Source organism: Perognathus longimembris, chromosome 3 (genome assembly GCF_023159225.1).
Source record: "Perognathus longimembris pacificus isolate PPM17 chromosome 3, ASM2315922v1, whole genome shotgun sequence".
Lineage (NCBI taxonomy): Eukaryota > Metazoa > Chordata > Mammalia > Rodentia > Heteromyidae > Perognathus > Perognathus longimembris.
The window spans coordinates 8099200-8126935 of record NC_063163.1 but is presented as its reverse complement, the minus strand read 5'-3'; the positions used below and the strand labels follow the sequence as shown (position 1 = coordinate 8126935).

Here is a 27736-nt window from a genome sequence, read left to right as displayed (position 1 = left end):
CCTTGAATTCTGCATACCAGTTGAGTTTATTATTCACCACTACCTCTTACTTCTGTATCATCTCAAACCTCTCTGGATTCACCTTGACTGACAGCTCTGGTTACAACATTGTCTCTTCCTGTGCTTGGCAAACTTCTGCTAAGCAAACAACGCTAACTTCAAGGCTCCTTGGATAGCTCTGCTCTGTGGAATCTTGCTCCATCCAGGGTCAGTCCTTTCTCTGTCCTTGCAAGTCACATGGGACATTTATTACTTGGGATTATATTTATTTACCTACCATCGCCCTGCTGGACACTTTTGAAAGAGCAGGATCTGACTTTTGTAGCTCTACCAGCATGTTCTCAGAGTGATCCTGGGAGGCAGGAACTCTCATCACCTTGAGGAAATCAGGCTCAGAAATTTCCAGCACCTTTTTTTCTGTAAGCTGTAACAGGTGAGAGAAAAATCCCAATGGCAGTGTTCAAAACCTGGCACCTTCAGAATCAAAGTAACACAGAGTTCACACTTGGAGAATGTTGGCTTATATGAATGGAGACTTTTGATTTAAAAAGAATTTAATTGTTTTTGTTGTTGTTTTTTTGGCCAGTCCTGGGGCTTGGACTCAGGGCCTGAGCACTGTCCCTGGCTTCTTCCCGCTCAAGGCTACCACTCTGCCACTTGAGCCACAGTGCCCCTTCTGGCCGTTTTCCATATATGTGGTGCTGGGGAATCGAACCAAGAGCTTCATGTGTAGGAGGCAAGCACTCTTGCCACTAGGCCATATTCCCAGCCCCCTTAATTGTTTTTTTTTATAAAGGAGCTGTACAGAGGGCTACAGAAGTCAGGTAAAGAGTGCATTTCTTTCTGGACAGTGTCACCCCTTCCTTCACACTCCCCAGTTTTCCCCTGCCATCCCTACCCACAAATTGTATAGTTCATTTTCAATATAGTGTCTCATTTTCTGTGCCTCTCCTTACTCTCCCAAAGACATATAAATGAACAAAGAAGACAAAAAGAAAAAAAAATGAAAACAGCAACAAAGGAAAAAACAACAACAACCTCTTAGTTCCATTTCCTGGAGAGTCTCTGGCTTTTAACATTGCAAGGATTTTAGTGGCCACAGAATCTTACCAAGGAACAGGTCTAATGTAATAGGCTTCAAATTGTCTGTAAGCTGTCGCCAGAATGAAGCTATGTGATCTATGATTTCATACTCACATATGAAGGGAAATGGTACAATGGATCTAAATTAAAGTTGTCTTAGAGATGTGTTTTTTTTTTTGTTGTTGTTGTTGTTTTGTCGTTGTCAGTGGTGGTGATGGTCATGGGGCTTGAACTCAGGGACCTAGGTGCTATCCCTAAGCTTTTTCCCTCAAGGCTAGTGCTATACCATTTTAGTTATAGTACCGCTTCCAGTGTTCTGGTGGTTCATTGGAGATAAGAGTCTCATGGGCTTTCCTGCCCAGGCTAGCTTTAAACCAGGATCCTCAGATCTCAGCTTCCTGAGTAGCTAAGATTTCTGGTGGTGTGAGCCATTGGCAAGCTTATCTGGCAACTCTGGTATTTTTAATATTTGATTTCAGAATTCTTGCTTGTGGGGGTTTGTCCTGTGCATTAACAGAAAGTTTAGCAGCACTCTAGCTTATACCAATAAATACCAGTAGCCCTGTCCCAGTTATGACGACTAAAAGTGTTTCTAGATATTAAGTATGAGAAGGAGAGGATGAAATAGTCCTGGTGGGGGTTTGTAGCATGCATGAACATGCATGCATGCATGGAACAGCAAGTAGAACCTTGGGACTTGAGCTCAGGATTAGTGAAGCTTGTTGAGACTTCTATTCAGGTAGAATATTTCTAGTAGTTGACTAAAATAGCTTTGGTTGAGGCTATTGGTAAAAATTTGTTTCAAAGAAGCTTAACATCTGTTTTCATTTCTGCTTTTTAAGTTGCTTTGCAGCTCAATTCCTTTATTTCAGCTGTCTTCCTCTTGGGACTTAAAATGTTTGAGTGTGTCAAAATTTCCAGCCAATAGAAGATAGCGTTTGTTCAAACAGGAATAAAATATTAATAACTGTAAGGATAGGATGATAGGAAATTTAATATTGATTAAGTCAGATTCAGGTGACAGCAAAGTAGATCACTTAATAATAAGGGGAACTAAAAGTCTGGCTGTATTCTAGATTCACTTCCTGTCCTTGTTTATCATTGGAAAGTTGTACCTTATGAAAGATTTTAGATTCAGATCACTGTGCTGTTCTAAGAAAAAATTTCAAAATGCTAACCACGTTTCAGTAACCATAGCAAAGTACACAACACACAAAAATAACCTCAGAGCTATCTTAGGTCTGAATTTTTTGTGTGTATATTGTGTGTGAGTTCTGAAATTTCTGTGTATTTCTGTTATCTGAAATCAAAGGAGAAAAAGGCTTCATCAGTGATGAGGGCATAGCGTGACTGCTTAACTGGGTTGTTAAGACAATAGAATGAACTCTGGCTGATTCAGCAGAAAGAGTAACTAGGATTACAGGTGTGAGCCAGTAGCACCCGGCAGAAAGAGAAATGTATTATGAAAGCAGAAAGAGAATACTTCGGAGGGCAAAGAACCAGTTCTACATATCACAAAGCTAGGATTTGCATTCAAAATTCTCCTCCTAAAGTTATGTTGTTTATGTACTTAATATTTAATATTGTTTTATAGAACATAAGCTCAAATTCTGAGGGCAGCTTAGTCGATTTTATTTTAGCTGTAATCTCAGAGCCTAGAAGAGTGTCTAGCTCAGTAGGCACTGAATAAATATTTGTTGTTTAAAGAAATGGCCAGACTAAGAGTATGTTCATGAATATTAGTACTAACATGGAGAAAAAAAATACAGAATAATAATTGTGAGAGCCTGGCACCATCAACTTATCCTATAATCCTAGCTACTCAGAGTACTGGGTATCAGGAGATCGTGGTTCAAGGCCAGCCTGGTCAGGAAAGCCCATGAGACTGTTATCTTCAATTAGCCACAAAAAAAAAAATCTGGAAGTAGAGCTGTGGTTCAAATGGTAGAGTGCTATCCTTGAGCAGAAAACCTCAGGGACAGTACCCAGGCCCTGAGTTCAAGCCCAACGCCCCCCCCCCAACAATAATAATGAGATATTAAGGTGATTCTAATGTACAGTTTTTGGCAGAATTTAAGAATGTATCCAATTCTTAAGTGTTCTTTCTCTTAGGATTTTTTTTTGTGTGTGTGGAGTACTAAGTGTTGAACCAATAGCCTTGCTCATGCTAGGCAACCTAGAGAAATATGGATTAAATGCATGCTAAATAATTAATGACTTTTTACCTGAGAGCCTGTGGTGTTTTTTTTTTTTTGTTTTGTTTGTAAACAGTTTGTTTTTGTCAGTCCTGGGGCTTGAACTCAGGGCCTGAGCACTGTCCCTGACTTCTTTTTGCTCAAGGTTAGCACTCTACCACTTGAGTCACAGTGCCACTTCTGGCTTTTTCTGTGTATTTGGTGCTGAGGAATCGAACCCAGGGCTTCATGGTATACGAGGCAAACACTGTACCACTCGGCCATATTCCCAGCCCTGAGCCTGTTTACTTGTGTTCTTGGCTTAAAGGAATAGCCACAATCATCTCTCAGGAGTGGGCGCCCTCAGTGCTGTACTCTCTGCGGGAAAGCAGTGGATCTAGGGGCCCATTGAATCATGGATGTCAGCTGTTAAGTGGTGCCCTGGGTGGAAACTGATGTTCCTCAATGCTTCCCTCCATTTTAGGTAGTGGTCATTCATTCACTATACTAAACAGTAATTTGATAGAATCTTATCATGCTGAGGCTTCCTATATGTATTTTCAACTGCAAAGCAGTGTAGGTGTTTGTAAAAGTAAACTTTCATGATTGTATTTGAGTTTTGCTGTTGGAACAAGAAGTAAAAAATACACGCTGTAAAAATATTTCTGGTGGGGGATAATGCCCCTCAGAATGGAAGCTGGACACTCTTATTTTGACTAAGTAGATAGAAGAAAATATTACTTCTCTTAGTAGCTTCCAAATACTGTCACTGATACCTCATACTTTAAAAAAAGTTTTAAGCTGGGCACCAGTGGCTTACACCTGTAATCCTAGCTACTCAGGGAGCTGAGATCTGAGGATTGTGGTTCAAAGCCAGTCCAGGCAAGAGAAAAGTCTCATAGAATTTTCTACAATAAACTACCAAAAAAATCCAGAAATAAGCTGTGCCTCAAGTGGTAGAGTGCTAGCCTTAAGCAAAAGAAGCTCAGGGACAGCGCCCAGGCCAGCGACCCAGGTTGCCAGGGGCAATCCAGTTACTATAAGGCTGTACTGACAGTTTTTGAAGATGAAGGAATCGATTAAGATGAAGTATATATCTCTTGGTGTAAGATATTTAGAGCATTTTACTTTGAAAAGTCTCTATCAAACTGGCAGAAAGAGTAATAAAGTGAGCCCTATTCCCAAATTCAATAATTAATCATTTTTATCCTCTTTCCTTACGTTCCCCAGCATTTGCTGTTGAAATGTTCTGTTTATTGTTTATATTTTATTTTAGTTCTTAATGGTACAGGGGTTTGAAATCTGAGCCATGCCTCCAGCCGTTTTAGGTTATTGGGACAGGTCCACATTTTGTAACTCAGACTGTCCTCTAACTTCTTGCCTCACACACTGACTTGATACTTTAAAAAAATTACATTTTTACATTTATGAATATTAAATAAAAGTAATGTTGATTAAAGCAAAAGCTTCAAATAATTGTTAAATCTCAGACCGAATGACTTAGCCAAGTAAAATTAACAAATGTAAACATGTCACTATTTTCTAACAAGTGTAAATCATTTCAGAGATCCTTTTAACAAACAGTATTTATCTTTGAGAGAGCAGTTTTCTAATCATTAGCAAAATATTGCATTCAAAATATTTTTAAGATACTGAAATAAATGTATGCATACCACATCAATACACTGAAATATCATGAGAAATTTACTGAGAAATATAAAATAAGAATCATTAATATAAAGTAATTTAATCAGTAAATAAGAATTTGTAAAATTAAGAATGTATTTCTGTATATTTTCACTAGTCCTCCCCCCCAACACCCCCCACTTTATTTTATTTATTTATTTATTTTTCTTTTTGGTGCTGATCCTTGGGGCTTGAACTCAGGACCTGGGCACTGTCTCTGAGCTTTTTTGCTTCAGGCTAACCATCTATCACTGAGGCCATAGCTCTACTTAGGGCTTTCTTGCTGCTTAATTGAAGTCAAAAGTCTCATGGACTTTTCTGCCTAGGCTGGCTTTGAACCAGAATCCTCAGATCGTAGCCGCCTCAGTATTAGAATTATCAGCAAGAGCAACTGGCACCTGGCTGTCTTGGTTATTTTCAAGAGACTTGATTGATAATTGTTTTGAAGCAGCTTCTTAGCTACAATTTCATTTCATACCTAAGATACCTACCTAAGATGTTTTCTTCCCTTAGCAATTTATATTTTCCAAAGTTAATCTGCATTAAGTATTTTATGCACTTAATTAACAACTGTACATACATGTAATTGAACTACTTTGAAGCAGCTCCAGATAGCACATTTTGTCATATTTCAGTAGTCTAGTTGACTTGTTTAAATAACCATAATGTACCTAAAAGTTCTACAATTCCTTACAAAGAATTATTTGCTATGTTAAGTATATTCAGATTAACCTTACTGTTTTCACTACCTACAAAACAACAATACACAAGGCAGATGTTTCTATATGGGCTTGTGGAATATCTGTTCTCTCATGGGAGGAACTTCAGGATGATGTTGCTGGTTTTAGAAAAGATTCGGAGCTTTTGTAGCCTCCATATAGTTTCACTCTTATACACTCTTTCTTCTCAAGTCTCCCATGGGAAAAGTCATTCTTACATGATACAGAAACCAGAAACAAATGTTATCACATGCTGAGAAAATGGAAAAAAGCCAAACAGAAGGTATCTGAGTTCTTGTTTGGTGTCAGTTGCTGTAGGTCCTGTGTGGGACTGAAAGAGACATGACTCCTACCTGCAAATACCTTCCAGGCTAGCGGAGTGGACAAGCTGTCTGAAAATTACTAATACAGAAATTAAAATGTGTTTTGTATTTCCAGTATATGATAGTTCTCATATATAGTTTCTTCTTCCTAACAACTACAGTGTTTTCTCTAAATCTGAGATTTCTCTAAATCTGAATATGCATTACCAGAGATGAACAAGTATGAGCTGTCATGTGAGAGGAAGTGGAAAAGCTAATGGTTCTCCTTCCTGTCAGCACAACATGAAAAGAACCGCTATCTGCTCTAAATGTCCTTCTGGTTTCCAATTTAATATATTTTACATGATTTGCATGTTGGTACAAAGAAATATTACTGATTATATGTTACTAGCTAACAAATTATGACACGTAGTAATATAAACTTCTTATCCAATAGGCTTGATAGGCAAAGCTGACCTGTGTGTTTTGAGCTTTGTCTGGTTTCAAGGGCCATCCTCAGAATCATGCAACCTAGAAAGCAGAACAAGTCACAGTGTCTACCTCTAGCAGAGTTTATGTTGAAATAATAGGTCCTAGCCTTTATAATGGTTGGCAAAAAAATTGTATATTTCCTATCACTTGTTTCACCCAGAACAGCTGCAATCTAGAAAGTCTCAAAGCCCATCTCTGAGATGGGATGAAACCTGTTAGCCACCAACTAGAACCAGGGCTCAAGTCTCCAGCCCAGCATAGTATATTCTTCCTTTCAGATAATATATGTGCAAGTTCAAACTAGGTGTCATAGCCTGTAAAAGCCAGTCAGTTAACAAACAGAAGATAGGTGGCTTTGGATGATAAAAGAAGAATTAAAGGAGAAGGTATGATTTGGATGTAGGCAGAAAATAATAAATGGAGAAAAAATACTCTAGTCAATAAAAAACAAATATTTGTTTTATTCAAAGAGCAGAAACAAAAGTAACAAGACTGGCTCAAAAGATACATCCTTAGTAATGGAGGGAAATTAAGTTGGAGATGCCTGAAAGAATAGGAGAGGAACTTGAACTTGATATATGGTAGACCATGGGGAACTCATCTCTGTCCGTGAGCATGAAATGGCCCAGAAGAAGTGGGAGTAAGGAAAGATTTATATATGTTTTCCAGGAGAACTGAGTAGTGTTTGCATTTTCCTTATCTTACATAGTATTTTTTTCCCAACCAAAGTAGGTTAAACATTGTATTAGAATAGGTTCATTTAAGTTGAGCCACAGATATAGCCAGAAATGTCAGTGGCTTAGTATGTAAGTCTGTTTCTTGTTTGTGCTGTATGTCCAACACAGATGGGCTTGGGGTGGGAGTACTGTACTTACCCATTCAGACACCAGGCTGACAAAGGTCCCACCAGATCCCAAAGGTCCCATCACTGCTCATTGTGGCAGGAGAGGAGGTTGAAGGAACATCCTCGCTGTTCTCTCCACTCACTGGCTAGAAGTAGTCCCATGGCCCAGTCTCTCAAAGGAACTCAAGAGTATTAGATGAACAATAAATTTACTCATTTAAGAGAGCAAATGTAGTGATTAAGAATACAGAGTCAGACTGCCAAGAGTCTACAGCCTGACTCCTATACTGACTGAGCCTTTGGGCCAGTTGCTCACTCACCTTGTCTTGCACAGGTTACAGTTTCATAGTAAATAAAATTGGAATAGTAAGATGCACCTCAGAATTGAGGATGTAGTACAGCATTAGACTGCTTTGCCTAGCATACATAAAGCCCTGGGTTCCATTCCCAGCATCATATCAAAGATCAAAAGCCTTGCAGAACTGTTATGAAGTTTGAATGAGCTCATATATGTGAAGTGCTTAGAGCACTATGCTACATAATTGTTAGCAAGTATTTTGATTGTAATTATTATTAATGTAATCTGCTGATTTCCTGGCCAGCATTGGAAAGGAGATTTATAGTTTTTGGTGCTAGTTGAAGGGCCCAGAGAGAAGAGGTGGTGGTAACTTAGGTATGTAATGGCCAACATCTAGACTGAGATGATGATAAGGGAAAATGAAGAGATGAATGAGCAAGAGAGGGTGCAGAGGAGAAAACCCAAGCAAGCATTTGTTCACCAGCTTAACTTCCATGCATGAGAGGAATATGATTAGTGGTATGTGATAAAGTAAAAGCAAGTGATGTGTTCAGGGAAATTCAGGAGTTATGAGAGGAAATAGGCTGGGGACCAGAGAGAGGAAGGTGGGAGGTCCAAGGCACAGGAAGCTACAGGAAGTGGAAGCCTGAAGCCAAGCCAACATGGGAGGAATAGGATCTGGCTCTTGGTGGGCATATTTTGTAGGTATAGGTGTAATCTCTTGTAGTTGGGCTGCCATGCTGAGTCAGAAGCTTGGGTTTAAAATCTACTCTGTTCTGCATGTGACCTTTGGTGTCTGTTTTCCTAATCATCACAGTGAGATGGATGGTGAGGTTATAATTAAGATGATGTTTGCAGAGTGCTTGGGAAAGTAGCATATCATAAATGATGAATACTACTGTTCATTGGTATTTCACCATGGTTTTAAAAAAATGTTTTGGTGGTACTGGGATTTGAACCTAAGACCCTGCTCATCCTAGCCAGGCACTTTACCACTTGAGCCATGCCCCAGCCCCTTTTTTCCTTTAGTTATTTTTCAGATGGGGGTCTCATGTTTTTGCCCAGGATCTGCCTCAGACCATGATCCTCCTACCTATACTTTCCTGTAGCTAGGATCACAGGTGTGTGCCACCAAGTCTCGTTGTTGATTGACATGTGTCAGTTGACATGGCTCACTTACTTTTTGCTTATAAGATGGCCTCAAACCACAGTTCTCCCCATCTCTGCCTCACAATTTGCTAGGATGAGCCACCACACATGGGTCATTTTAAAGGAATAGAAATGCAGGGTTTTTCTTGGGAGTAATCAGTTTTTGTAAGTTTAGTGTAAATTTTCAGTTAGCAGCAATAGTGAATAGCATATTAGCCCTTCCTTGGCACCCATGGCTCATATCTGTAATCCTAGCTACTCAGGATCAGAGTTGGAAGCCAGCCTGGGCAGAAAAATCTGAAAGACTCCTGTCTCCAATTAATCAGCTAAAAGGTGGAACTAGAGGCATGGCCCAAGTGTCAAATCTAAGCAAAAGTGAGAAGCCTTGAGTTCAAGCCCAGGACTAGATGGACACATACATACACACACACACACACACACACACACACACACACACACACACACACTCTAAGCTGTGCTGTCCCACATCACTTCTAATTCACATGCTTTTCATTTCTTATGCTGTACCTCAATAGTCAATGAGCAAATGTTTTCAGCTTTGCAGAGGATTACAGTGGGCTGAAAGTGACCAGAATAGAACATTTAAGAGCTAATTTGAAATTAGCACTTCCCTTTTTAAAGTTGAATATTACCATGTACAGTTGTTAGGAGTTGTTTTTCTAGCCTCCAAAACATGAAATTGTTTTCATATGTCTTATCTTCAGTTACACATGTTTTCTGACACTTATGACATTTCACTTCATTAAGAAATTAAGAACTGGATGGGCTGGAAATGTGGCTTAGGGGTAAGTGCTTGCCTAGCATGCATGAAGCCCTGGGTTTCATTCCTCAGTACCATGTAAACAGAAAAAGCCAGAAGGGGCACTGTGGCTAAGTGGTAGAGTGCTAGCCTTGAGCAAAAAGAAGCCAGGGACAGTGCTCAGGCCCTGAGTTCAAGCCCCAGGGGGGGGGGAAAAAGAAAAGAAAAAAGAAAGAAATTAAGAACTGGGGCTGGGAATGTGGCTTAGTGGTAGAGTGCTTGCCTCGCAGGCATGAAGCCCTGGGTTCAATTCCTCAGCATCACAGAAACAGAAAAGGCTGGAAGTAGTGGTATGGCTCAAGCCTTGAGTGCTAGCCTTGAGCACAGAAAAGCTCTGCCAAGTTCTATGTACATATAGCAATGGAATCCTGATTTGTAGCCTAGCCAAGTTTACAGTCTACCTATTACTGAGTTAGTTGTCCTGTTTAATAGTCTGCTAGCATAAAATGACACAACTAAGCCCTCTCAAGCCCTTTCTAGATCCAGATTCAGTCCTGTCTTCTCTTTGTCTAGGAGGTACCGTTAGGGCTACAGTCCTGATGCTGCCTTTTTAGACTTAGTGGACATTTCTGTCTGCTCATCTGTTCACAGAATGGTGGAAATGAAGATATTAGGGTACATGGACTGTTAGATAAAATTTTGAATTCTTTGGATATACCTGATGACATTTCTGGCATTTCATATTTACTATTCTGTACTACCATTGAATAGTCAATTTAAACTAAATAACTGAGACAGTTTAATGGTGTGCTTTAGAAATAAAAAACAAAGCTGGGTGCCAGTGGCTCACACCTATAATCCTCGCTGCTCAGGACGCTGAGATCTGAGCAGTTCAATACCAACCCAGGCAGAAAAATCAGATTCTGGTCTCCAACAAACTACCCAAAATAGCTGGAAGTGGTGCTGTGGCTCAAGTGGTAGAGCACTATTCTTGAACACCAAGAGGCTCAGGAACAGCACCCATGCCCTGAGTTCAAGCCCCAGGACCATCAGAGAGAGAGAGAGATTGAGAGAGAGAGAGAGAGAGAGAGAGAGAGAGAGAGAGAGAAATATGGCTATCTGCCATAGTAACTACTTCCCCAGCTGAGTTTTCCTAAGCTCAAGTGGTTATTTATTTAGCTTGTTAGGATACTATATGGTATCCTAGAATACGCACACATTTGTGATTTTTAGATAGTGTTTTACATATAAAGTCATGTCCTTTGTTCTGTAACAGAAGTTATCTAGCATTGCTGCTGCCTACTGGTGAGAGGGGGAATGCCAGAAATTTTAAAAAAGTTAAGCACACCTATGATACAAGACACTGGAGGAGTGCTCAAGGTCACGTACATACAATGGGCTGAAGAATGGGATGGACAGTGAGGGCCTTTGGGAGAACTGGCAGTTAAGTTTCACAAGACTGTAGGCTTAAAAGTAATTCCTAGGAGCCAGCTTTAGAGTTGACTTTTTTTTGTTGTTGTTAGTACCTGCTGGTGACTAGATATAAACATTTATATAGATTTGCAGTAAGGTAGAGGAAGAAGATAGAAAACTTTAACAGATAAGAGCATTTCTTTGCAAAGTGCTATCTCTTTTTTTTTTTTTTTTTGCCAGTTGTGGGGCTTGGACTTAGGGCCTGAGCACTGTCCCTGGCTTCTTTGTGCTCAAGGCTAGCACTCTGCCACTTGACCCACAGCGCCACTTCTGGCCATTTTCTGTATATGTGGTGCTGGGGAATCGAACCCAGGGCCTCATGTATGGAAGGCAAGCACTCTTGCCACTAAGCCATATCCCCAGCCCCTCTTTTAGTTTCTTGTTTGAAGCATCCTAAGATTTGACGCCATTTATTTGCAGCCTGTCTGTGCTGTGAGGCACTCCAGGGTGCCCACAGAACCAGCCTTTAAGAGGCTCTGAAGTAAGAACATGTTTCTTGTTTAGTAATGGTATATTTTTAGAGATCTCACTAAATGACTATCCAAGTGCTATCTTGCACAAAGTTAGTGTTTGCTCTTTCTTCCCTTCCACTGGAAAAAGCTTACAGATAGAGTGAAGGAAAAGAACTGAGATTCAGATTTCTATCTACATAGTACCAACCTCGTCTACTACATGAAGACTTACAAATACTATAAACAATATTACAAACACTGTTTTGTCAGTGGCTTAAGGTCAGTTGGGCCTTTGTGAATTGTAATATAACGCAGGTCTAAACTGAGGTTCCCCCAACCATTAAGATTACACTTCTAAGCAGCTATCAGGAGGAGGAGGCAGGCGGATCTCAAGTTTGATGCCAGCCTAGGCTACCTAATGAGTTCCCAGCTGTCCTCAGCTATATTGCAAGACTCTGTCTCAAAAATAAATATGCAAATAAATAAGGTTATTCCTTATAGGGTTTAAAAATGGGCAAGATAGGCATTTTTAAATGGTATAAAACCCAATAAAAATTTAAAGTATGATTCATGGCATAATGTTTTATTCCTTTACCTCCCATTATCTAAATTGGCATCATTGCCAACCAAGATGATGTATTGGGGAAATTTCAAGGGCTGGGTACAACGAATTTGAGCTGGCAGACAGATTGATACTTAGAAAGGTCATGTTACTCATATTAAGGTATTCATTTGAACAAGTCTATAATGTAAAGAATCCTGAGAAGTCTTCATTTATAGTTTAGCATTTTACGTCCTACCCTATTTAGGCAAGGAGCAACTGCATCCCCACACTCTTTGTAGAAAACTACAGAGCTTTGTAGTATCCATGGTACTACCACTCATCTTGGGAATAAAAAAGAAATGATCCTTTAGAGATGGCACGGAAGACTCAACATATGTGTACATATTTTTATTCTCAAGGAGATGTTAACAAGTGGATCCTTCTCCTCCCAGTAGATGCCGGCATGTTAAAGTCACTGTCATATGCCTGATCCTACAACATTGGATGGCTGTTTGGGGCAGAGCTTGATTCTGGCATTGATCCGCCCCAGGCACGAGGAAGATGATACCCTGTATCCCCTTGCTGTCTGCTCTATCCATTGCTAATTGTTCTCCCCCTGTAACATCTGCTGGAAGCAGTGGGCACCGAGGGACATACTCATCATTTATTAGCATCCTGCTCTTTATTCCAAAAGTATCCAATGGAACCATTCTAATTCAGAGTAGAACAAAGCGAAAATATTACTGAGGAGATATAAAATTGAAGCACAAATTTAAGAATATATTACCAAAATATATTACATTGTTAACATTTTTACACTGGAAATATACAATCTAATTATTTTTCTCTTTTACCGCATTATTTATCAGGAAATCGCTGAGTTTTTATTAACACGAAGCTTTTGTTCTTACTTTTAGAGGTATTAAGATAACCTTTGTTTTGGTGTATGATTTCATTTATGAAGTAAAACATTCTTTACGTTGTTCCCTAGAGATGATCTCTATCTTACTTACTTTCATGCTGGTAGTGAGGAATAATACATGCCGAAAAGACTACTAATTGAAAACCAAATAGTCATTTTGCTTTGTGAGGAAGTCCTGCAGAATTCATGATACAGTTTGCTTTGCTTTATGATCCTTTTTATTTTCCATTTGAAGACTTGGAGTGGATCATTATTTGAGACTCTGTCATTTCGCGTGAGTTTTCATCAGGGGCTGACCTCACAGCACTGGAAATTGATACACTGACTTGCCGTTTTAGCATCTTCATGACCTTTCTCTTGTACCCTTTACATGCAAAGAAATATATGAAAGGATCCATGCAGCAGTTGAAGTTCATCAGGCAAACTGTAATGTGCAGAGAAATCTGGAATGAGTATCTTTGGCTGCATTCTAGGAGATGAGGAAAGCGAAGTTTCTTAACCATGTGTTGAATAATTGCAACATGGTAAGGTGTGAAGCAGAGAACAAATACAACAATGATAAAGATAATGGTGTTGAGTGCCTTTTTGTTTACACCAGACTTCTCAGTTAATGGGTTCCTTTTAGCAGTTCTGAAGAGTTTGTAGCAGATTTGGGAATAGCAGATGAGAATGATGAGGAGTGGAAGCACATAGCCCAGGAAACATGCACCCAGCAGAATCCAGGGAAGAGAATCTGTTTCCTCAAAGTTGGGATATTCCATGCAAGTAGTCCTTCCAGCTTCTTGCTTTGACATAGGGTTGATGAGTAGTGGGAGCGTTTGAGCAAATACTAGTACCCAGACAAATATGCAAACACCCTTTGCATATTCAATTCTTTTGATCTTGTTGTAACGCAGAGGATGCACCACAGCAAAGAACCGGTCAATACTCAGGCAGGTCATAAAGTTCACACCTGCATATGTGTTGATATAGAACACAAGAGCACTTACCCTGCAAAGGGCGTCACCTATTTTCCAGTCAAAGCCCAATGCATAGTAGGCTATCCGAGTGGGCAAAGCAGTGGTAAACAGGATGTCAGAAATCACTAAATTTGTTGAGTAGAGGGTGGTAGAATTTATTTTTTTCCTGTTTTGAACAATGACAACCAAGGCCAACAAGTTCCCCACCAGCCCAATGATGAAGACAAGGCTGTAATGCATAGGCATTAGGATTCTGGCTGTGTTGTGGTGAGCATAGAGATCACAATAATTCCCCTGATGAGTTGTTGAGGGAGTAGTAACATTGTTAGCCATTTCTGTATCCAGCAGTGGTGATCAAGATCAAAGTTGCTAGAAAAAAAAAAAGTTCTGTTTAATGGAATGCATATTTAGCCCAGAGCAATATAGTCTGCATTTATATATATACTTTTTAAAATTTCAATATTTAGCATCTTAAATCTATGATATGTAAAACAGTAACATATATAATAACAATTTGGAAGAACAGAAAATATATGGTTTTACACTCACAAATAGTGACTTTGGCAGAGTCCTGTCAAAGGAAATAGAATCTTTGCAATAAAGCAAATGCATTTTTATAACAAGAGGAAACTCAGTAACGTTTTAAGCAGAAAGTCCCCTTTTACTGAGTTGTTGTATGTTAATAATAAAATGTAAAAGAAAGCCTCCACATTTTAGACAAATATTACACTTGGTTTTAAAACTGAAGTTTGGTTGGACTTTCCCCCCCCCCCCCCAAATGGCTATCACTGCCAGGAAATGAAATCAGTCACATGTTTATATAGTAAAATATGAGCTTACCACAGTGATCTGATTTGTGTTAACTTAAAAGGTGTAAGAAATAGGCTTAAGCCTTGTTAGGAACTGAAAGTTAGGTTTTCTTTTAAAAAGAGAAGAAAAAGACCACAACAACCACGACTAAAATGAGAAAAAGAAAGAAAGAAAAGGAGAGAGAAAAAAAGACTACTTCAAGTGGAAATTTTAAAATTACTTTTTTAGACTCCATCATTCCACAAACTTGAGTGTAGCAGGTCATAAGAAGAGTATTGAGACATTCAGAAACTTACTGCACAGATTTCATGGCTAGATTCAGTGCAACTAAGTCAGAAGCCAGTGATGGAAAGAGAAAAAGAAACATTTGGAAACTACAATGTGTATTTCTAAGGAACTTTTGATTTAAAGAAGAAATCACAGTGAAAACTTTGAAACACTTAGAACTAAATAAGAAAAGGAAATATTTAAAATAGGAATGTCAAATACACAGCTCAAGCAGCTGGAAAAGAACTGAATTTGTCCAAATAAAATAGAGAACTAAAATAAAGGCAACTATGGAAATTGCTGAAGTAGAAAATATATAAATAGTAAATAGGGGCTTTATATTTTGTTCAGAAAAAAATGGAAGTAGGAAGTCATGGGAATCACATTACAGAATAAAATTTAAGTAAAAGATAGCTTCATTTATTGAGAAAGACTTGCTGTGAAAATCAGCTTTTCAGGAGTAAAGATTAGACATGAGGGAGGCAGAAATTCTAGGCAAGGATTGTAGCTAAGCAACAAGGCATCAAGAACTTCTAGAGCTGGGAATATGGCCTAGTTAGTGGTAGAGTGCTTGCCTCGCATACATGAATCCCTGGGTTCAATTCCCCAGCACCACATATACAGAAAACGGCCAGAAGTGGTGCTGTGGTTCAAGTGGTAGAGTGCTAGCCTTGAGCAAAAAGGAGCCAGGGACAGTGCTCAGGCACTGAGTCCAAGCCCCAGGACTGGCAAAACAAAACAAAACAAAAAAAAACTTCTATTGGTATTTTTCTGATTTCTGTGAAAATGAGGTGTTGGGTTTGTTTTTTTTAATCTCAACTTAAAATTTTGAGGAGTGTTTCAAATAAGTTCTTGGGAAATTACTTTAAAATAAGTTACAGAGAGAGATAAACCTCACAGTAGATAAAGAATCTTTCATATGAGTAATTTACTGTTGTAGAGATTAGGAAAGTCACCTTAGTGTAAGACTCAGAGATGAAGGTGTCATTGCTTGCTAGTTTATGAGTGACAGCTGGCCTCATAATGATGTGGTCTTGGAACATTTCAAGTGTGAGAATGTTTAACACAGTGCTAATTATAAGGGTAAAGAATTGCCAATAGTTTGATGTCCTTGAATTCATTAAGGTCTTGCTTAAATATCTTACGGTATAGCAACATGTGGGACGCTGTACAGCCACTGAGAGGCAACACAGAAGCCTATTTTTTTTCTCTTATTTAAAATTTTTTTAGCTGGGAATATGGCCTAGTGGCAAGAATGCCTGCCTCGTATACATGAAGCCCTGGGTTCAAGTCCCCAGCACCACATATATAGAAAATGGCCAGAAGTGGCGCTGTAGTGGCAGAGTGCTAGCCTTGAGCAAAAAGAAGCCAGGGACAGTGCTCAGGCCCTGAGTCCAAGCCCAGGACTGGAAAAAAAAATTATTATAAAGGGGCTGGGAATATGGCCTAGTGGCAAGAGTGCTCGCCTCCTACACATGAGGCTCTGGGTTCGATTCCCCAGCACCACGTATACGGAAAACGGCCAGCAGGGGCGCTGTGGCTCAGGTGGCAGAGTGCTAGCCTTGAGCAGGAAGAAGCCAGGGAGTGTGCTCAGGCCCTGAGTCCAAGACCCAGGACTGACCAAAAAAAAAAAAAAAAAAATTATTATAAAGGTAATGTACAAAGGGGTTGCAATTACATAAGTCAGGTAAAGAGTACATTTCTTTTTGGGGAGTGTCACCCTTCCCTTATGCTCTCCCAGTTTTGCTCTCCCACCCCCACCCACAAGTTGTAGAGTTCATTTTCAAGATAGTGTCTAGTAAGTGTTCTCTACATTCGTTCACCCTTTGTCCCTCCATTTCTGTGAAGCCCCTTCCTTCCTTCTCTCTCCTTCCTTCCTTCCTTCCTTCCTTCCTTCCTTCCTTCCTTCCTTCCTTCCTTCCTTCCTTCCTTCCTTCCTTCCTTCTTTTGTTCTTTCTCTCTCTTTTTCTTTCCTTTCTCTCCTTTCTTTCTTTCCTTCTTTCTTTTGCCAGTCCTGGGGCTTGGACTCAAGGCCTGAGCACTGTCCCTGGCTTCTTTTTGCTCAAGGCTAGCACTCTACCTCTTGAGCCACAGCGCCACTTCTGGCTTTTTCTGTTTATGTGGTGCTGAGGAATGGAACCCAGGGCTTCATGAATGCTAGGCAAGCACTCTAGCTCAAGCCACATTCCCAGGCCCCCTTCAGTACTCTTTATTCACATTTGTGCTTTATATAATGTCACATGGGAACCTCACAGTAAATATGCAGCTACATTTTTGTTGTTGTTTGCTCTGTGTGTGTGTGTGTGTGTGTGTGTGTGTGTGTGTGTGTGTGTGTGTCTCCCTATGTCCCTCTGTCTTGGAGCTTGAACTTAACCTGAGCATTATTTGCTCAAGTCCTAAGCTTTTTTGCTCAAGACTGGCCCTCTACTCCTTGAGCCACAACTCTACCTGTAGCTCTTTAGTGGTTAATTGGAGATGACAATCTAATGGACTTTCCTGCTCTGGTGGCTTTGACCTTTAATCCTTAGATCTCAGCCTCCTTAGTAGATAGGATTATAGGTGTGAACCATTAGCTCCTGGCACAAGCTACATTTTCTTACTGGGTTTTACCCACTTTCCAGGTGAAGAGCCAGATTTTGAGAGGTCATGTTGGATTCTTCTCTGTGATGTTATCTAGTCCTTTACAAGGGCAGCATTTCTTTTTTTCTTTTCTTTTTTTTTTTTTTTTTTTTTTTTTTTGCCAGTCCTGGGGCTTGAACTCAGGGACTGAGCACTGTCCCTGGCTTCTTTTTGCTCAAGGCTAGCACTCTACCACTTGAGCCCCAGCGCCACTTCTGGCCGTTTTCTATATATGTGGTGCTGGGGAATTGAACCCAGGGCTTCATATATAGGAGGCGAGCACTCTTGCCACTAGGCCATATCCCCAGCCCCACAAGGGCAGCATTTCATATGCCCTCAAAGAATTGCAAGTTTACAGTTCCAAAATACAGATACCACAGGCACATATGGCCCAGGCTTTCCTGAGCAGGTGACAGCTCTTCCTAAGGACAGGAGGAGTCTTTCCTCCAGCAGAAGTGCCCTCCCAAGTGACTGACCAGCCCTGTGGAAAAGCTTTTTTTTTGGTGGGGGGTGGGGGAGTTCTGACTGACCACTTTATGCCAGAACCAAGCAATATACTGTCACAATATGGACATGTGCATGAGATGAGTCAGAAATGGTCTTAGGTAAAGGAGGTAGGAAATAGTTTTGAAATTTGGGATCTCAAGAGCTGATTCCATAAAGTAATTCTAGTTGCTTTGCTTATTTTAGTTCTTGCTTTTATCTTTATTCTTTGATTAATGTTGTAGTTTTATGATCTCCAAGTTACGGGAAAATCCTATGGCATCCTTGACTGTTGTCATTACTTTCTTCTGTGAGCCAATCCCAATTATAATTTTCCCTCAGCGATTCGACTTATTCCTTTCTTTAATCGCCCTATGGATTACTTCCCTGGAGCTTCAATTAGTGCCATTCTGTTATTAGCAAATATTGCTTTTACTGGAGTATAGAAATGACACATTTCCTGTTAAGAGAGGCTGGAAATATATGTGTACTAGACTAGGGTGTGCTCTCATGTGTTCTTTACTGTGCTTCTTTACATACCAATACTCTGCTTGCTGTTGGCATTATAGTTTGCCTTCATCTTACTCTGGATTGCAGATGCCTCTTTTCTTTCTTTCTTTCTTTTTTTTTTTGCCAGTCCTGGGCTTTGGACTCATGGCCTGAGCACTGTTCCTGGCTTCTTTTTGCTCAAGGATAGCACTCTGCCACTTGAGCCACAGTGCCACTTCTGGTCATTTTCTATATATGTGGTGCTGGGGAATTGAACCCAGGGCTTCATGTATACCAGGTAAGCACTCTTACCACTAGGCCATATTCCCAGCCTGCAGATGCCTCTTAATCATTTTCAACTACAACTTTATACTCTAATCTTTTGCTGTTAATTGTTACTAGGCAGTAGCTTCTGAAATGTTAAATGTATGTACATTTACATACATGTACAGTAAAACTGGAAAGTGCTATAATTTGTCATTGTATTATCTAGAGAATAGCTCAAAGAAATATTTGTTCTAAATTTATTTTTTCCTTCAAACACTAATATTGATAAGAATTATAGCTTCCTGCCTAGCTACTCAGAGGCTGAACTCTGAGGATTGTGGTTGGAAGCCAACACAGGCAGAAAAGTCCATGAGACACTTATCTCCAATAAACTACTCAGAAAAAGCCAGACTTGGTGCTGTGGCTCAAGTAGTACATTGCTAGCCTTGAGCACAAAATGGTTCAGAGACAGCTCCCAGGCCCTAAATTCAAACCCCAAGACCAGAAAAAAGAAGAATTTATACTTTCCTCATACTATTTTAGCGAAAAACGGTACGTGGTCCCTAAACTTTCCTTGTGTTCTACACCCTTAGGGACAGGAATCTGGAAGGCGACCTTTTCAGTGAGGGCACATTTACTAACTGGGAGGCAAGAAATCAGGTGCTTATTCAGATTTGTCGTGAAGAACAAAGTTGCTGGCCTCCAGAAGATCTGTTTCTCCTGAAAATGAACTGCCTAGAAGCAATCTGTGCCATTTTCTTAGTTTATTGATAAGTAAAGGAAACAATTCCTGTTTTCTCTCTGCAATACAATATTTGATCCTTTTTACATTCCTGTTAATGTGTAAAGCAGTAATTTCTTCCTTAGAAAACTATTATTCAAAGTATTTTCCTTATGTTCTTTTATTTTCAATTTGTTTAAGTAGTTGTACAAAGAGGTTTCAATTTAACATCCTGATGTTCCTGAAAGTAGGTCTATATGTATATGTCTCTGCAAAATTTTCTGATTACTAATAGAGTTGCCAACATGTCTTAGGATATTATCTATATTTGAGTAACCGGACATGTTGACATGAACTGGCATATTTTTTTCTAGCCACAGAGAAAAAAAAATAAAAAGTCTACCCCAAAACCATCTATTAGTACTTAAGAAAATTGTCTTAAGCTCCATTGTAATTTGCACTGTGGAAATATTTAACCTTAGAACCAATTTGAAATCATGTGGCTTTTCAAAGGGCACCGCTAACTTACTTGCTAATTTACTTGCTTAGATAATTAAAGTGGTTTTTAGCAATTTGTGGCAGAAACAGAACAACACAATTACCATATTTGTAAATTGGAATACCAGCCTTTGGTTTTGGCTTTAGGATTTGTGAAATGTCACCATAACCTGTGATAGTATTTACTTTAATAACCTTCAGTACCTCAGATGAAAAGGAACTGCTAGGGCTGGGGATGTGGCCTAGTGGCAAGAGTGCTTGCCTCGTATACGTGAAGCCCTGGGTTCAATTCCCGAGCACCACATATATAGAAAAGGCCAGAAGTGGTGCTGTGGCTCAAGTGGCAGAGTGCTAGCCTTGAGCAAAAAGAAGCCAGGGACAGTGCTCAGGCCCTGAGTCCAAGCCCCAGGACTGAAGGAAGGAAGGAAGAAAGAAAGAAAGAGAGAGAGAGAGAGAGAAAGGAAGGAAGGAATGAAGGAAGGGAAAAGAAAGAAAGGGCACTGATATTATTATTATTTCCTTAGCAGTGACTTGAGTTAAGAAAAATGATCACTAATCAGAGAGACTTCTGTCCGTTGACACAGAGCGTGGCCTTGCTCACAGCGCCTACTCTGGCAGAGAGGAAGTTCCAAGAGCATGTTTTCAGAAGCGTGGAGCTACCAAAATATGGGAGCACAGATATAGTAATTATGGTATTTTTGTGAAGTTATGAGTGTTGTTGGACTGTATTCTTCCCCTGTTTACTAATTCTATACTTGTCCTGTGGGTATTTTCTTGAAGAAAGGTAGGGTTGAGGGAAAAATGCCTGGAGTGGGGAGAAATTAAGTCATTGGGAAGGGAGGGAAATGAAGGCTCAAAACTAGGTAGACTGGCCAGGCTAGGGTCTCGCAGAGGAAATGCAGACCAACATGGATGTATCCAGACAGTAGTTGAAGCTGTTTTTGGTTCCCTTGGCAACAAACATGCCCCATGGAAGGAAGAAATCATTCATTACATTTCCTCTGATTACCTAAGTTTATCAGCTTATGGCCAGCATTTGTAAAGGCTTCCTTTTCTTGTTCAAATGAGAGATCTAAGTTTGGTCCAGTGTCACACCTACCAAGTCCTAGCACTTGATCAATGATTGTATTTACCTCCATTGAGTTGACTGAACAGTTGTCCCCAGAGCTGCAGGATGTGCTGTTGGCCCATAAAATGGGCAGGTGGAAACATGGATTCCTGATTATGGCTGCACACAGCAGCCTCCTGTCACTTCATGATAAGGTTAGATTGTTTATTCCAGTGATACTAATTGGCTAATAATATCTGCCCCGTGACCTAGTTAAATAAATCTGTGTATACTATGACATGGTGGTGTGTTGTTTTTTTTCCTGCATGAGTCTTTTGATAGTCCTAGACTGATAGTCTGTCCTTCAGCATTGCCTCATTGATCACTATGTCCTGAAAAACCACACATAGCAGTGTGAGTGTAATTCTAAGTGTGCTGACCTTGGTCATCCTGTCTGAGGGGAGCTCACTTTCTCTAGCTTGTGGAAGGAAATGTGATGAACTGGGGGGGCAAAGTAGGCAGCCTTCCTAGTCTATGATACTGCTGCTGATCTTATGATAGCTGATTTAAAACATCCTGCGGTAGTCTATGGAAGAGCGGTCAACAGGACAGAGAACACTTTCAAGACAGAACAAAGAAGTGTTCACTAGCCTGCAGCTGGCTCTTTGCCTCTGCCAGTGACCTGACCTCAGTGGGCACTCAGTGAAGACCAGCTTCAACAGCACACCCTGCCCAGGGGAACTGAAGGAAAGCGAAAGGTGCCTGCCAGTGGGATGATTTGATTAAACGCCTACACGTTTAGGGTTGTACATATCCCATCTATTTTCTTCATTCTTGCTTTCTCTCCCTCGCTCCCTCCCTCCCTCCCTTCCTTCCTTTTTCACTGATTATTCCTTGTATGGCTTTGGGGCAGGTTTAATACTGACTGGGAAGGTATGGAAGTTACCAGAGATGAAGATGATAGAGTGTAGAAGAACTGTTAAGAGATTTTTAACAATCCCGCTGTGATGCTCATTTCAGAGTAAGGAAGACATTTTTTTTCCCATGTGGCATGATTTGTAGGATCCTGTGTCAAGGAGAGTTAACTGTGTAATATTAAAGGCTCTTTACAGGTGTGAGTCTTATTTCTCTTCACTGAATCTAAATGTATCTAGAAATAATATGTATCTTTTCTCCTTAAAGTTCAAGGGATTTTTCCAGTTTTATCTGTTATCTCATTGAAAATCGGAACATTAAATCTCCTTGTTTTATAGAGACAGTGAATTCCTGATTAATTTGGGCATTTGCCTAGCATTCTCCGAGTGAGGATTCATGCAGTGGCCAGGGCTTCATTCTGCAGTTAGCAGGCCTAGGCCTCTAGCCTTCTCAATCCTGTACTTGTTCTGCACTCTCTGTCTGCTCCCAGTCTGCTCCCTGCCTACCTGCCTGCCTGCCTCCGTTGAATTTCTCCCTCCCTTCTCTCTGCAGGAAGCATAGCAGCCCTTCAGAGCCCTGTAGCTGATGTTCATTTGCCCTGACAAACGGAAAGCTTTTGACCACAGCTTCCTTAGTAATGGGTTTTGCCCCTTTTTTATTTTGGTTGCTGGCCAGCTTCTCTCTTGTGCCTAGGATCCATCCATACTATGTAGTCTTTGGATGTTGTATATTTCTTCACACATCTGTGTCCAACAACACTCATCTGTCCTTGCCCCTGTTTTGCATCCTTAGCTCCTACCTTCCATTAAGAATTCCTTGGAAACCAGATTCTCTGAAAGTTTTCCTGATCTCCATTCCCCTGCCCTTTCTTCTCCCCTGCCCCAGGGAGGCAGGATGGGCTCTTTGCTGGGGAGTTGAGCACTGTAATAGAAACTATGTTGTTGCAGTCCCTGTGCTTTTGTACTGAGAGTGGAGCTGACTGAAAATTGATACTCAGTAGTTACACATTAGGAAATGAATTGCCAAATATCAGCTGTCTGATCCTCATTGAAAGGTTCTATATTAGACACAGGAAAACCCTTTATGAATAATCATGACTTACGTTATTTAGTAAAGATTGTGTGTTCCAACCTGAGCATTCTACCTATGCTGAACCCTCCCAAAATTTCCAGAAGTCCATATACAGATGGTGAGAATAAAGCACAGATCCCTCAAGTGACAGGCCTTATCATGCCTGCTAAGTGTCAGGGTTCAAAGCCCCAGGCTTTTGACTCCAGAAATGACATTCATTATGATATATTTTATCTCTACTTCCTTTTCCCAGCATGATCTGATAGAATAGATAGAAAACAAATGGAGTAGGAAAGCATCGCAAAACCTTAACATATATCAACTCACTTTTGTCTCAACAAGAGAGTTGAGAAGGGTTAGGGAAAGGAGATAAGTGGATTTAAATGAAGGCATTCAGGCTGGGCACAGTGGATCATGTCTATAATCCCAGCAGTTTGAAAGGTAGAAATCAGAAGGATTACAGTTTGAGGCAAGCCTGGGGAAACCAGACCCTCCATCTCAACAAACAAGGCTGTGGTAATTCACATCTGTAATCCCAGCTGTTTGTGAGGCATAAGTAGGAGGATTATAGTCCAGAATTGGCCCAGGTAAAATGTGAAACCCTACCTGAAAAATAGCCTAAGCAAAAGAATCTGGAGAAATGGCCTAGGTGGTAGAGTGCCTGCCTGTAAATGATTTCAAACTCCAGTACTGCCCAATAAATTCATTTATTACTTTATGGCATGTTTGAAAGTAATTATAAGTTTCAGAAATGAGTTTAGAATGTACACATTTTTAACAGTATTTTAATAAAATTTCAGTTAAAAGAATTCAGTGAGGGCTGGGAATATGGCCAGGTGGCAAGAGTGCTTGCCTTGTATACATGAAGCTCTGGGTTTGATTCCTTAGCACCACATAGATAGAAAACAGCCAGAAGTGGTGCTGTGGCTCAAGTGGCAGAGTACTAGCCTTGAGCAAAAAGAAGCCAGGGACAGTCAGGCTCTGAGTTCAAGGCCCAGGACTGGCAAAAAAAAAAAAAATTCAGTGAATACCTGATATGGCTTCTGTGTTGCTACTCTATTTTTATACTGCTTTTAGGTATCTGTAGATATTTAAGAAGAAGCTGAGGGTAGTACAGACTTCTTGGGAAGACACTGCATGTCCTTGGCCCATGCCACCCTGCAGGGCCTTCTACCATCACCCGCCCCACCGTGCCAGAGCAAGGCCTCCCTATGAACCCTCTGCTTATTAGGTGGCAAAGACCCTTCTAGAAGGCAGTGGGCTAAAAGACAATGACTTTGTCTCTTGCATTTTACTGCCATCTGACCTGCACTGGGTGTGAACCCTAAGACTCTTCATGGCTGAGTTAGTGTTTATTCCACTAAATAACCGGCCGTGGTACAGATACCCTCCAGACAACTTAAAGAAGGAATTTTCACCACAGCCACCCAGGTAACACATGAGTTTGTGAGTGAAAGCGCTTCATGGAGCCATGTGCTCTTGCAGTTTGGGGTTCGAAAAGAACAGTTAAGCCTCAGAGAGAAACGTGCTGTGAAATATTAGAAAGCACAGATGTACCACCACCCACAGACCCACAATCTTTATGTAAAATACTCCAGAAAAGAATAATTTTCAAATAAGGAGAAATAATGATAGGGTAGGGAAACTGCCTGTTGGCTTCACCTTTCAGCAGATGAATGGCGGGATGGGGGTGTGGTAGACAGCAGTTAGCACTTAGTTTGAGAGGCAGTGCCACAGGGACTTGGCAGAAATATTTCTCCCCATTTGCAAAGAAACAACCAAAGCCAGAGATATGCAGCAATTTGCATGAAACTGAACACTTTGTAAATAATGGTTCTAACCTCATCAGAGATGAGACTCAGTACTCTGTTATACCGAGGGACAGCAAATAATTGAAATACTTAACCAAACAATAGCTGGACCCTACGCCCTTTTTTAGAGGAAGTCTCTTCATGGCTTATATTTTATTGCCAGTTACCTCCATTTCAACCCGGATATAAATTCTAAGAAATCACTGCATATAATTTTCTGTTTGATAATTGTTTTCTTTTTTAGAAAAGAAGCCATAAGACACATAGAATCTTCTTTAGCCTTACTGATGATCAAGTAAATATAAACCAAACAACAGATTATTTTTTTGTCTATCCAAATGGTTGTGGTCTCAAATTTATCTTAACTTCTGAGATACAACAAAGCTCATACTCTTCTGGGTGGGAGAGTAAATTAATAAAATTAGTTTTTGTAAACTAAAAAATACTATTTACTAAAGCCTCAGGAATTCTCTTACTGGTATTCCATCCTGAGGAATAATCTGAAGTATAGAGAAAAGATTCTGATGTACATAGATACATACTCACATAGAGAAATGTAATGAATTGTTTTGAATTGTGCTGAATAGTTATATATAAAAACATTCCATTTAGGACATTTGATTTTAAACTTCTTCCTTCCCTTCAGATTAAAGTATTGACATTTTTTGCTAATTTATTCTTGATTTTTACTCGTTTTTTTTTTAATTTTCAATATTTATCCTTTTTTGTTATTCTAAGTTTACACAAAAAAGGAGCACAAAACGGGAGCCCAATTTTTTGGTAATGATTTTTCTGGCATGACCCATCATGGTTTTCACTTGACTTAACAATAGCTAATTAAAACTGCCAATAATTAGAGAATCTAAATTATATTTATGTAACTTTTGTTAAATATTTTTATAGCTAGTCATCTAATAGATTGTTTTCCTTTTCCTTTTACCATAAAACTTAAGCTCTCAAAGCTTCTCTTAAAAGAATTTAGTGAAAAAGCGAAATGTCTAGTACTTACACACCAGTGGCTTGCGAGGCCTCTGTAGCAGCAGTCAGTATTTGCCCAAACTGAAGCAAGTTGAGTGTGGCATGTTGCTTTAAGAGAGGCTGTGCTGACATCCTTTTATGGTGGCGCCTTTTTTCCTCTCACCCTGTGACAGGGCAAGAGTAGTAATCAGTTAGCTTCGCATACGCGTGTGTACTTTTTTTTAAAATGGGAAGTGAGATTTTTCTGATAATAATCTTTTTTTAAAAGATACCTATCCAAAAGCCCCTTGGAATTTATGAATTGTTGATATCTATGGAACTTTATAAATTTTTCTATAAAGATTTAAGCATCACAAAAATAAACCTTAGACACAAAAACTGAAGAATCATACTTGACTGACAGTTTTATATTGATAGTCTACCCAAGAGCTTGGATTTTAAAATGTTCTAAGGAAGAAAAAGTCATCTTTGACAGTGCTCTCTCCCTGGAAACTATCAAGAGTAGTTCACGCACTGTAAATCTTGTCATCAGGCAAAGAAACAGGTTTCTGTGGTGAGTGGGTGCAGAACAGTCGTTGACATGGGACCCTGGTTAGTTGTTGCTCTTAGGCAAGAGAGCAGATGACTGAATCAGTACCGCATGGACAGGAGGATGGCGAGGGTAGTTGAAGAGATCAAATAGAGATTAAGTCCAGCCTCTTGCTCACCTCATGGCTTTAGTTGTCTCAATTCAAGCAAACAATGCAATGTGGCCAAATGCAATTTGTTTGTAGGGTAAATTAGTATAAATATAGTGCTTAGAATAAGAGGTGATACTTTCTCTTACCCAGTACTGATCTGGCCTTTTGTAGTCCATTTGGCTGTTGCATTTTAAGAAGGTGTAGATGACTAGGCTGTGCCTGGGGTGGAACCTGTAGAGCTGATCTTATGAAAAGGGATTGCATAAGCTAAGGGTGTTGAGGCTTTGTGGAGATATGATAATTACCATCATGCATCTGGAAGTAGAAGAAGTTATGGAGAAAACTATGAGCTCAAAAGATGAAAATCCTTCTCAAAAGTTGAAATTAAAGGCTGGGAACATGGCTTAGTGGTAGAGTGCTTGCCTAGCATGCATGAAGCCCTGGGTTCAATTCCTCAGCATCACATAGAGAAAAAGCCTGAAGTGGCGCTGTGGCTGAAGTGGTAAGAGTGCTATCCTTGAGCAAAAAGAAGTCAGGGACAGTGCTCAGGCCCTGAGTTCAAGCCCCAGGACTGGTTAAGAAAAAAAAAAAAGAATAAAAAAGAAAGTTGAAATTAATTAGGCAGGCATAGTAGTGCATGCCCATAACCCCAGTACTCCAGAAACAGGTTGGTCATTAGTTCAAGGTCATCCTGGGCTCTTATAGCAAGACCTTATTTCAAAAAAACAAACAAACAGGGGCTGGGGATATAGCCTAGTGGCAAGAGTGCCTGCCTCGGATACACGAGGCCCTAGGTTCGATTCCCCAGCACCACATATACAGAAAACGGCCAGAAGCGGTGCTGTGGCTCAAGTGGCAGAGTGCTAGCCTTGAGCAAAAAGAAGCCAGGGACAGTGCTCAGGCCCTGAGTCCAAGGCCCAGGACTGGCAAAAAAAAAAAAAAAAAAAAGGGAGGGTGGTAGGGTTTTTAAGTAAAATATGCTATTTCTTATTTAGATGTTTGTGTAAGTTGTTTGATGATTTTTGAGTGATGATGACCAGAGAATGAATCATTTGATAGGAATTTGTATCTCTGTGACCCCAGAAGCCTTTTGCTCCAGAATTCTGTAAAATTGGCCTTGTAGATTTATCCTCGCATTATTACGCTCTGCAGTGCTGAGGATCTGCAGAAGGATCCTGTCAAACTGGAGCATAAACCAGCTGAAGTTTTGGGGTCGCTCCTC

The 27736-nt window shown here is 40.1% G+C and overlaps 2 protein-coding genes across 4 annotated transcripts in view; one reads left to right on the top strand and one right to left on the bottom strand.

Annotated features, from left to right (window-relative positions):
• Nucleotides 1–27736, top strand: part of Ubac2 (UBA domain containing 2) — a 125693-nt gene that overhangs the window by 52715 nt on the left and 45242 nt on the right. The window lies entirely within an intron of this gene.
• Gpr183 (G protein-coupled receptor 183) lies at nt 13033–27006 on the bottom strand. 3 transcript variants are annotated; one of them, XM_048341141.1, is made up of 2 exons: nt 25870–27006; nt 13033–14226 (listed from the first exon to the last, which is right to left on the bottom strand). In XM_048341141.1, exon 2 carries the CDS (start codon nt 14188–14190, stop codon nt 13117–13119), a length of 1074 nt encoding a protein of 357 aa, XP_048197098.1. In that variant the 5' UTR covers nt 14191–14226; nt 25870–27006; the 3' UTR covers nt 13033–13116. The 3 variants fall into 3 exon arrangements, with proteins under 3 accessions (XP_048197098.1, XP_048197096.1, XP_048197097.1); XM_048341139.1 differs by having other exon boundaries at nt 25866–27005; XM_048341140.1 differs by lacking the exon at nt 25870–27006 and adding an exon at nt 21111–23383.

What these genes read in the sequence shown, in the direction of transcription:
- Gpr183 (XM_048341141.1), bottom strand. Translation starts at nt 14,190, where the DNA reads ATGGCTAACAATGTTACTACTCCCTCAACAACTCATCAGGGGAATTAT.